Below are 12365 nucleotides of genomic sequence, written 5' to 3' on the forward strand. Positions count from 1 at the left end.
CACTACATTATAATGTTGAGACACAGCTAGCTAAGGTTGGTGGCCTATTGAGTAATATTGAGGATAACAGGACTCTTGTTACCTAGTAAATAAAATGTGCAAGGCAGTTCTTCATTAACATTATTCAATATGGCCTCACCCTGTGCTTTGTATTGCCACCTGAAGAATTATGTCATACATGCAAATGCTTTCTGTAGTCCCGGATTTCCTCTGTGGGCCATACGATTGTGTTAATTTATATGTATTTATTTTGTTGATTAATTTTTGCTCCTCCATTTTTGGGACCAAACCATGATAAGTGAGTCTAGTACTGGTTCTATTTCTAGTTTGGTCATAGGATGTTATCTATCTACCAGATATTATGCTGTTGTCACTTCTGCATACCCTCTTGTGCTAATTGACCACAGTGTCCATCATTGTCGGGGACCACTTCAATCTATATAACAAGTCCACATAAATAACAGGGTCCAGGTTAATAAAAGCGATGAGTAGTGTTTATATTTTATTGACTCCTAGTCAATAAAATGACTCCTAGTCAAGTTCTGCTCGTAGATTCTTAGTGATTTCATGATTCTGATTCAGGGCATAATGCATAAGAAAAGAAAAAATATATATTGAAAGCAAAAACCAGTTTTTAACACTATGCACATGTGTTGACACATTTTATAAATTTGGAAGCAGTTCCAATTCAGAACATCAAAACCCAACATGTCCCTGAGCACAATAACATACAAGGAGGGGGAATGCATCAGGAAAATAACTAAATGTATTTATGTCATAATCTTATAGCTAAACCAAAAACATCTCAAGTCTTATTTTCTGGATGCTGTCTTCTCTAAAACAGTACTCACTGTACTATACACTTGAGGGATTCATTTTACATCATCCATCTTCACTTTCTTCCATGGACTCACATGCATCAAAGCAGTTACATTTATTTTTTTAGTATTTTTATCAGCTGATGTCTTGACTCGTGATTAGGGAATCTGGCCGTGCTTATGGGACTCAGTCTCTCTCTCTTTTCTCTCTGTGCCTCTCTACATAAACCAGTAATAAAAAAAATGTATATTTGTTTAGTTTGGGATGAAGAGAATGTTCATTCAGTTGGCATAAAAGACACTGCTAAAAGTTTTTAAAACTTAAATATGTACCGGTGGACAGTGTATATACCTCTTGAGTAATAGTATATGAATATGAAATAGATGTTGAATACAGATGCTTATTGATTAATGATCTGAATAGAAAGATTGTGCCTGCTGAATACAGAAACTAAATATCTTTGGGTTGTGGACAGTTGGTTGGGACAAATCAAGACATTTGAGGACATCACCTTGGGATCTGGGAAACAATTACCGACAGTTTTCACCATCTTCTGACATTTTATGGACCAAACACCAAATCAATTCATCGAGAAAATAATCGACAGATAATCAATAATGAAAATATTTGTTAAATGCAGCCCTGGTCGAAAACATTGTAAGGACATTAGCAGATCTGCCAACATGACAGCTCTTATTATTTCTGTCCCACTTGATAGACAGGATACTTCTTCATTCTTTCTGCTTTTCTATATTAACCAGTAATAAAACTTTGGGATAAAGGGAATGCAGTACAGTTGGCGTATAAGACACTGCTAGAGATTTTGCCTTTGCTAGTTAAAGTATTTTCTCCAATTTACTCTTCCTCAGTTCTCCTTCCTTTGCTATATGTGCTCTGTGCTGTTAGAGAGTTCATGGCGTTAGCTGTATTAAACAGGGGATTAACGCCCGGGGCTCTGGATCTCTAGTAATAGTAGACGGAAATACTGATCAAAGGCCTCAAACTGTGCCGTGGGTGTTCGGACTGCCTCTGTCTGCCTCTCTGCATTACAAGAAGATGGGGCTTCGGAGGCTGGGGCACACAGACAGACAGACACGCAGTGCAGGAGCTTTCCGTATTCTAAGCCCTGATTGGACAGGTGAAGGTTTGATCATGCATAATTATTGAAGGATATCCAAGTTGGGGAAGTAAAGAAAGAAACAGTTGTGGCTGCAGCTGCATTCAGTGTTTCCCCTATATTCATTCTGGGATTCTGAGACTGTGGCGGGGCAGTGAGGCCCTGCCGTAGTCTACTCCATCGCTACTGTTGTGGCTGTAAAATGGTTAGAGCATCACACAGCCCCCACAAAATGACTCGTTTCACTATCAAAATTTGATCCATTTGGTCCAATAACATTTGGAAAGTCTAGAAGAGCTGTGCAATTAAATTATTTTATCCCCATTCAAGTTAGCAGAGGGCTAACCGGAAATTAGCCACTCAGGCCAGCAGAAGTCTCTGATGTTCGTGCTCTGCTTGTAGAGCATGTGCAGTATGCAAGAATGTCGCCACAGACACCAGATGTAAAAACTCCTTATACTGTGAAATACAGAGATTTATCTGGTGGTGTCAGGCTTAATCAGCCTTGTGGGAACTTGTTTGGCAATGGCTTGAATGTAACGGATGTTCATTTATATGTAAAAGTCCAGCACTTATGGCTTTAGGGTGGTCTGACCTTTAAGTTCCCCACCCCCCTGCCACCCTGAAGCAGTCAACCTAGGGGAAACACTGGGGTTGCACCTATAACCTGCAGTACCTGCAGCTGTGTGTGTGTGTGTGTCTGTGCATGCATGTCAGGGGGCTCTGTTCCCTTCATGCTGTGTCCCAGAGGACACGTCTGACACTTCCTCCAGGTTGCCCCACTTCCTTACTCTGTGTTAGTCTGTAGTCAAAGCTGCTCACCAGCAGGCTCATCTCATTAGATGCAGCTTTAATCAGTATCAGTATACCGCCCCTGTAGTCAAAAATTACACATACATTATTACAGGTTCTAGATGTCAAAGAAACTACAGCAACTCAAATATTGCTGAATATTTATTTAATGTCCAAAATTAACACTGTACTTATCTTTGTGTATGCTGGGATATGTGAGCCATTTTGTGCGAAAATATCTTAGTTTGTGACTATCTACTTAGTCGTTGGGGGTGTGAATATGCATGTGTGTGTCCTCTTATGTAATATGACCCCAATAATGAGGTTCAACCAATGTTAAACCGAACAGAAAAATTACAGGTGTGAAACCTCCCCCAGACCACAGTCTGGACCAAATAGCTGTCCGACAAAAAGGTGGTGTCAGTCCAGGTCAAACTGAACCATGGTTCAGTTCATTTCTAGTGTGAAAACATTTTTTGGATAGTTCGGGCATTCAGACCAATTACAGGAAGATCCGGCGGGCTATCATCAGAACCAGAAAAGGGAAGAGTGAGCCACAGTAGCACATGGGGAGAGGAGGAGACCAAGTTTTTAATTGAAATATAGTCCTACAACGTTATAAAAAGCCAATTGGACAAAACTCATAAAAATGCCAACACTGAGAGGATGAGAGAGAGAGGATATGAGAGGATGGGAGAGCAATGCCACCCAAAGATAAAGTAATGCCATAATAATATTATTATAGTGGCAACTAAATGAATCTGTTCATTCATTTTTATCTATCAGTTCAAATGGCAGTAGAAGGCTACACAACGACATCAGACACATACCCATCACAAACCAATCAATGTCAAGTATAGGGAGATGCAGCCAGGACATAGGTATATCATGTAAAGGTCTTTAGTGTACTCGCATAATTGCAAGAAGAAACCCAAACTAACTGGATCAAATGTGTTCAATGTAACAAAAACATGAACCTTGGTTCAGAGTTTCTGGTGTGAAACTAAGACGCTCTAACTTCCTTTTTTTTTTTTTAAATTTTCCATTTCCATTCCATGCTCATTACCCATACCTATAAAGGTATGGGTAATGAGCTCCAGGTCTATGCCTTCTATATCAGTGCTAATACATACAGTATGTGCTGTTCATTCCCTCTCATGTATTTATTGCAGTATATTTAGCTGCAGCCATTAGGGAGTTGGGGGATGCCTGCTATACCCATAGCAGTCATACATTTATTTCACAGTTATCTCTGCCCAGTGTGTGTTCATGCTCTCACAAGCTGTAGATATTCAATCTACAACAATAACTTAAAGTACTGCTGATAATAATTCTCCTCCTTCCTCTACTATCTAGTATATTTTGACAAAAAAACATCTGAAAGAAAAGATTAGGAATAAACATGTAACCCAAAGATAGTGTAGTTTTTTAAAAGTGTATTTACCGGAAGTGGATATTTTTGAACCTATCTGCAATGAGTAAGGTATGCCCGTAAGGAACTCATGTCAAGCATCAAAAGGAAAACTTCAGAGAAGTATTTAAACACTTATCATTGCTGGTTAACACATTAGAGAATCCTGTTAAGTTTAAAACCGCTCCTAATTTTAGAGCTGCAACGCCAGTTTTCATGTCATAGTCAACTTTGCTGCATCAATTCACAAATTCTCTCATTATCTGCTGCTGGCAGAATCAGCTGTTTTCCAGGTTTGCAGGGGCCAGAATGAGTAGTGAGGGGGATGAAGGGTTGTGGGGAGGGGGGGCAACAGAAGCAGAGAAACCTGGAATGAGTGTGAAATAAAGACCGAGTATGATGAAGCTGGTAAAAGGCCGCGAAAGTGGGCTCCCTGCTGATTCTGTGGAACGATGAGATGAGGCCAAGCCCATTTCTGGCTAATAAGTGTGAGCAAGTGCAGCCAAGAGGCCTCAGCCAGTAGCCATACAACACCTATTATCAGCCTTCCTATCAGACATCCATGTGTTTCCATTTACAGGGTATTGTTTAAGCTGTGGGAAGGTTCTTCATTGTGAGCGTCTTGACACCTCTCTCCTTGTGTCTGTCAGTACTGACAGTCTTTAATAGTCTCATGGAGGTCAGCCTCCTGCCATGTGTGGATAGTTGGAAGAGAAGGGCCGGGATACATGAGGACAATCTCAAGCTCTGCTGACACCCCACAGATGGAGGATGGAAGAGAGGAATGCTTCTGTTGGTGCTATTTTGTGGCCTGTAATTGTCTGTAAGGTCTGTAAAATAGGATAGTAGAGCAAAGGACTGCACTGCAATAGCAGGTCCAGAGGTTCAGACAGTCCACAGGGGACTGACCAAGGAGGCGTGTGCTGAGCCAAGGAGAGAGAAAAATACGGATGTTTGTTGTGTGGGTTTTTTGTGTATGTGTACAGGACACATTCCAACTGTAGTTTACACTACAGCAAAATGTCTTTTTGTTCATTTAAACAGATCCAGTCATGGGTGGAAGAGCCCTGCTGGTGGTATCTGTGGTGATGTGGCTTGGCCCTGACCCCAGTGGATATAATGGTGCAGTGGAAAATGTCCTGTCAGTTGATGGAGGAGCTGCCTGTAGCTGCAGGAAGGAGTGTGGCGACAGGGGCCACGTGTGTTAACCTCCTTCCTTGTCACTTTTTCAGTCTCTCTCCCCCACCCACCCCTTCTCCTCTCATCTCCACTTTTTTCTCTTTCCCTCCCCGCCCTCGGTCCCCCCCCCCCCCCCCCCCCCCCCAGCCTGCACTCCCCCTACCCCAAACTCCTCTGTGACAAATTACTCCTGGCGGTTGATTTGTTGGTTGTCAAAAGTGCTCCTTGCGCTGGCATGGAGGTGGGGTGTTCCTGCCCATCGTCATCACCGGTCCCCTGTCCACCCCCACTCCACCCAACCCCCCCCTACCCCCGCCTCACACATGTGCGACGTGCTCTCACCACAACACACCGTTGAGATATCTCAGTGGAAATTGATATTCTGTCTCATAAGATCTCATTAGATTAGATGTTGTCTGAGTTTAATCAGCTCACACATTAGGTTTCCAGCCCTTCTTTTGACAGGACTGTTTTGATATGTTCTAGCATGTGTCAGTAGCAGAAGACGGACTTGAGGAGAATCTTTTGTTCGTGGAGGAGGAGCTGGAGGAGGAGCAGGAAAGAAAAATGCGAGTGAGAGATAAAGATGATTTTATGACAGAACTATAAATACCAGCGTGTGTGATAGGTTGGCTAGTAAGCAGTATGAACTGCTCCTAACAAAGAAATCTGTATTTTTCTCTGCATTAATAGAATAGGCTGCTTAGGAGACTAAAGTATAATAATATACTGTTGTTGTCATTCCTGCATGACAGAAAATGAATCGCCAACTATTTTGATAATTGTTTTGAGTCATTTTTTAGGAAAAAAAAAACAAAATTTTCTGCTTCCAGCTTCTTAAATTTGAATGTTTTCTGGTTTCTTTTGTCTTCTACAGTATGACAATAAACTGAAGATCTTTGGGTTGCGGACTGTTGGTCAGGACAAAACATTTTTGATTACATCTTTGGCTTCAGAAAACAGTGTTTGACATTTTTCACCATTTTGTGACATTTTACAGACCAAACGACTAATCGATTAATTAAGATTATAATCAACAGATTGATCAATAACTAAAATAATCCTTAGTTGCAGCCCTAATTATATATTTGGTAAGACATGTGTAATTTTATAATGTGATATCAGTATGTCCGCAGTACTGCCTAATATATGTACAACCAGAGACATTAAAGGGATAACTACCTCTGTATAACAAAATCTCTGACTAATCTCTTTTGCTTGGTAGTATGTATCATCATATCCTCCAACCCTTCTCTACATGATGGTGTATGAATGAATAAGTGCACATGTACAGGATACAAGGCTCTCAAAGCATTCCCTCAAGTCTTTGACCTTGAGATTTGTCCTATGAAGTGGATTATGACTGTGAGCTGAGGACCGCACACACGGATTCGTCTTGTATGAACAGGACAATATTCACTTCTCTCAACCAGCTCAATCAACAAGTAGCGTTTGAGCCTTTGTCTCCTAAAGCTTATATTAAGGTGTCAGCACCTTTTTTCACATTCAGTTCACTGTACTTACCGTATCATCTAAAATCCCATGATAAGAAATTGATGGTGTTGTCGGTGGAGTGTGTGTCAGTCAGATGTTGTTTGCAGTTACGGCTGTTAAAGCTCAATCTGAGCTGGTTTCATTTCATTGTGTGTCGCTGTTTGCTGTTTTGAAAAGAAACTCATCTCCTTTCAGTCCCACTTGCTGCTTTATTCACTAACTGTTTTTCTTTTGTGCGGTTTCCTCTTTTGCAAAAGTAATAGAATATCAGTTTTCCTTTCAACCTCAGCTATACAGAAGCTAGATTGCTTTGTGCATCACCATCAGAACACAGAGGAAAGCATTGCAATCCACTTGTGTTCAAAAGTCTGAAACCATCTTGTCTCTCTGTCTTTGTGTTGAAAGAGGGGTTAAGCTTTTATCCTATAAATATGGCATGAAAATCCCACTGTCAACCACACATTCATTCTAAGGCCTGCATTAACATAAAAACGAGGGCTTGTTATACAGTGAGATTTCAATAAAAAGAACACAAAATGCATTTAATGAAATTCAGATGCTGGGCCCTAGCTCCCTGAATCTCATTAAATGAGCTTTGTGCTGTTTTTCCATCTTCTCTTTGTAGAGAAGGTCCTCGAGTGCCCTTAATAATGTGGCAGATTTCATCATATTCCTGATTTAAAGAGGACAATGTCTGTCTTGTTCACTTGTTCTTTTCCATGCCCAAGCCAATCTCTAAAGATGTACTCGCATAGTTTCTGGATCTGGCTCTTGATAATAATCCATCTTGTGGTGTATTTTCTTGTAGTTACTGAAGTTGTGTTAAGGCTCTCCACTAACTCCTCCCCTCTTCTCTGTTTGTCTCTGCACAGGATTTGGTTTCATAACTTTTGAGAGTGAAGACATCGTAGAGAAAGTCTGTGAAATTCATTTTCATGAAATCAATAACAAAATGGTAAGTCCACTCATTTTTTTTTTTTTTTTTTCAATTCCAGTTGGGCGTTGTGAAGGATTAATATTTGATTTCTTCTTTCCCCAAGTATTAATAGCTGAGGTAGTGTGTGTGTGTGCTCATGTTCATATGCACAGACTAACACACACACACACACACACACACACATACATACACACACTCTGTGGGTCTGTGGGTCTCAGGGATGGGAAAGCAGTGGTGTGTACTGCCCACAAACCGTGAAATTGTGTGGCTGAGTTCTGCCTGTCAGGCTGAGGGACGGGAGAGTGGAGCCTGTCCCTCTCTTTCTGAATCCCCCCACCACACACACACACACACACACACACACACACACACACACACACACACACATGCGCGCACACACACACACACAAACACACACATACACAGGTGGAGATGTCCAGGGATGCAACAGGGAAGCTACTGGCAGAGGCGGAGTTCATTAGACAGGGATTAACACCTTCCACAGACTCCCAGTGATGCTTGTTTTATTTACACCAGTAATACTGTCATCTCTGGGTACTCTGCAGAGTTCAGTGGCAGTTTTTGAAGTCATCATATGTTAGCTTATGTTAATTGACAGAAACCCGACCCCAGTGTAGGCAGAGTGACATTAGGTCCTCTTTCACCCAGTTCTACCCTGCAGGCCTCCTGAGAGATCTTGCATCATTTGAGCGGTTCTGTGGATTGTGATTGACTGGAGGGAATACTTGTCTTTCTGCCGTTCAGTGGGGCTCCTTCGCTCAGTGTGTCTTCACTCCCCCCCTCCAGCTTTTTTTCCTGAAACTGACTGACTGACTGGCTGTCTGACTGACAGGACCAGTGTAGTAGAACCGTGTTCACCAGGGACCAGCCCAGGTCACATATGACCCCAGTATACGTACATCCCTCCCGTGTTTCTGCACTGCATCACAGTGGATGCTCAGGACTGCAACCAAAATCCAGACTGTGACAGAAATAACTGTACGCGTACAGAAGATATTCTGTCACAATCAAATGTCCCAGATCCTTTGACATGTAGGCATAACACACAGTTAACACACAAATATCACACATCAGCGCACGAAGCATGAACGCACACACCAGATCATCTATTTATGCACACAAAGAAAAACAATTGCTGTCAATGCTGTCAATTCTTGATTTCAAAAACTATTAACAACCTATTTCTACTCAATTTGTGCTGTTACAAAAATAATTTATGAGACATTTGTTTACCAACAAATCTGATATCGAATCTCTGGAGTACATTCATCCATTGAGGTTATTTTCCATATCCAACCTTTACCATGTCAAGAGAAAAATGAGCCTCATTTAATCCCAACTCACAACCTATTTGTAAGAAGTACTAATTAGATAATAATTGGATCGTAAACAGTATTGCTAATTAGGAATGCAAATTTACTTAATAGATAGTTGGCTGTGTTAATGTTTAATAATGTAGTAATCATTAATGATTTATAAAATACAGCCTTTTTCTTGATTTGCACCACAACACTAAGTAAATAAGGTGTTTGAATCAAGAATTTAGAAAAACAAAGTAAGTAAATTATCTCAATTCTAAATTAAACTCAAAATCAATGCAGCATGCTGCTCATGCATGCCCTTACGACATTTGTCAGTATTCAACAAATGCCTAAAGAAAACCCAAAACATCAAACGTTGCTGATAATTCATCGGAGGATATAAAATAGTTGAGAATAACTATGACGGGCACATCTACAGTATAGTAGCACAAAACAAAGCCTAATCCATTCTGGTTGTATCAACTAAAAATACTGTATACTATAGCAACTACCTGTTATTAAATAACGTTAGAAACACAAAATAGGCCGTGTCCTGACAACATCCTGTACTTCGGTTTTTATTTGAGAAGATGAGTATCAGTGAGACACAGTATCTACATGTTCAGCGTTGAGTTTTATGCACAGTCTGCTTGTATAGTAGCTAAAAACATCTGCTCAGGTGGAACTAGTGTCACAAATAACACTACTGCCATGCCAACTTTGATAGCTCTAGGAATCTTTGGTATTTTCATTCCACCTGCAAATACCCTTTGTATGCGGAGAAGGAGATGTCACGCTAAAAGTTTTTGAATTCTTTTTCAGCATTATTGGAAGCGTGTGTAAAGTAGTGTTGATGTTAATAAGCTGTTCCCTTTGTGAAAAGCATATGAGCTTCCCCTGGGGATACATGTCTCCAAACCTGCAAATTTATCAGCAGCAAAGTTGCTTATGTCTAGCCCACTGTTTGCATAGAGATACAGCAGAATTAATTCCACATTGAAGTTTTTTTCTTTTTTCAAAGAAGCACTTTTGTTTAAGATTACTGGGTAAAGACATTATTTAAGGTAAATATGACCACTTGTCTTCCATTCTTTTACATGTACAGGTTGCATTATACCTCCCATTCAGTACAGTTGCTATTAGAGAGAGAAAATCCATAGAAAGTGGGGGTGAAAGAGATAGAGAAGAAATTCTTGGACCTTTTACATCATCTACTCTTGTATCTTGCCAGCAACATCAAAGCTGTCTCTCATGCATCATCTAACAGTGTATAGATCTGACTTCCTGATGTGTCACAGTCATGACAGTTACTATTATTATCATCAATATTTAGTACTGAAGGGTTATATAAAGTGTACAATAAGAAGTGACCCCTATTGGCGAGAAGTTTCAAGTCTCTTGCACTTCTTACCACACGTGCACTGTTGTGTATTACAATGTGTTGTACTCCACAGGATGCGGCCAAAAAATGCATCAGGCTCTACATGACTGCAAAACATTGTTACTAGCCTGTGTGTAGTTACTCTTAAAAGAAGATGACACACGTGTGACCCATCTGGGCATCTCAGAAACCTTTACAAATAAAGATCAGGATTATTAGGGGGGTACAGTGTGAAAAGACAGAGCAAGGGCCAGTTTTCTGAGGCTTTTGTCACCTTTGTATGGGTCCCTGTTGGCAACACCTACAATAAATTTGCTAGCATGCAGGAAATAAGCTTGTCCCTCAGATCTTCTACAAAGTGCTGACATGTGGGAATGTCGGCAAAGAGAAAAGGATGTGGAGTGTGTTAAGAGCATTTTTCAAAGACACTTCAGGTTTTACCTTAGTTGCACAGAGGAGAGTACTGGTTATCCGGTGTCTGAAGCACCAGCACACAAAATAAAAAATGCCTCCTGTCTTCATTCTTATGAAGTACTATACAGAAATAGACCTCATCCATCCTCCCTGCGAGTGTTATCTAAGATGGCTCTTGAATAATTGATGCAGACAGAAATTCCACCCCACTTGGGAGGGCTGTGGATGTACCGGGCACCCCACCTTCCCCTTGCCCGTCCTCTCAAGGGCTCTGGCAGTGTAGTGGGTCAATGCCCACTCAGATGTGAGTGACTGGACCTTTAGTGACTTGGTCAATCACCCTGTGTTCATGTGCCACCGAGGCCTCACTCTCAGGAGCACTTCCTCTCTGTCACTGTGAGTTCGGCCTCATATATAATTAAAAACAGGGTGCTGCTTAGCAAGAAGCTCTCAACCTGCCCCACCAGCTGCACTACCCTGCTTTAGTAAATGTAGGATGTGGTAGAAGTATGGATTATCATCTGCAGGGCTCCACATGGAGAAATATACTTTAGCCACAGCACCCTTGTATTAAAACCAGTAAATTTTTCAGTGTAAAAATCAATGAGTAGAAGATGGCTTGACAGTTTTCAAATATTATAAATATACAGTTTATCACACCCTCCAGTCTCCACATATATGAATGTCTATATCAGACGGTCGTAATACAGCTAAAGAAAGGGTGTGAATTTCGTTTCCTAAGACAGGAATCCCTCCATCACTCCCCCACCCTGCCGTTATGCATGCGCAGCTAATTCATAATAATACCTATCAAGTATTGGCTCTGATGAGCGAGCGGTGTGCCATTAAAATGGACTCACATTGGTTTTAGTCAAGTGCTTCAAGGTAATGTTCTTTAATGTGTCATTTTTAATAATCAACAGTAGAGAATGATCACAACAGGAGGGAGGAATTTTCTGTTAGTCGTCAATTTCTCACTGTGTCTTCCTGACATGACCAACCAATTACTGTGCTGAAGAGGAGAATAAGCTCTGACTCTCCCACTAGCTGCGAGAAAAAAGACTAATACGTGTAGGCGTTTATACATCAGCCTTTAATATATAGAAACAGATATACTGTGCGTCTTGTATTGATATCAGCAGAGGTTCTGTTCAGAAAAATACCATTCCAACATCATGTTGGTCATACAATATAATGGATACAATGTACTATTTTTACAACAACACCATATGGTGTATTGTTTCCATTTAAAGAGCTGAATGGAAGCATAGTTTCCCTTTGATTTTTTCTCATAACTTTACTCCCTAATACAGTGTATCTACTAAATCTTAAAAAGGGTGCAGAGCATGGTTCACAATTTAGTCTAATTTAATTTACCCTTTAATTTACCCGCTAATTAATGTTTCTGTGCAGTGATAAGATAAAGTAATAATAACAATAATAATAAAAATAATGATAATAATAATAGCAATAAAATAACTTAGAACTCAACCCATATG

The 12365-nt window shown here is 40.5% G+C and overlaps 1 protein-coding gene across 13 annotated transcripts in view; it reads left to right on the plus strand.

Annotated features, from left to right (window-relative positions):
* The window catches only part of msi2b (musashi RNA-binding protein 2b), a 260618-nt gene that overhangs the window by 179515 nt on the left and 68738 nt on the right, over positions 1–12365 (plus strand). For all 13 annotated transcript variants that reach the window (XM_044369996.1, XM_044369998.1, XM_044369991.1 and 10 more), the window contains exon 8: positions 7685–7767. In XM_044369996.1, the coding sequence (XP_044225931.1) occupies positions 7685–7767 (83 nt within the window). The remainder of the gene's footprint in view (positions 1–7684; positions 7768–12365) is intronic.

Source organism: Thunnus albacares, chromosome 13 (genome assembly GCF_914725855.1).
Source record: "Thunnus albacares chromosome 13, fThuAlb1.1, whole genome shotgun sequence".
NCBI classification, from domain to species: domain Eukaryota; kingdom Metazoa; phylum Chordata; class Actinopteri; order Scombriformes; family Scombridae; genus Thunnus; species Thunnus albacares.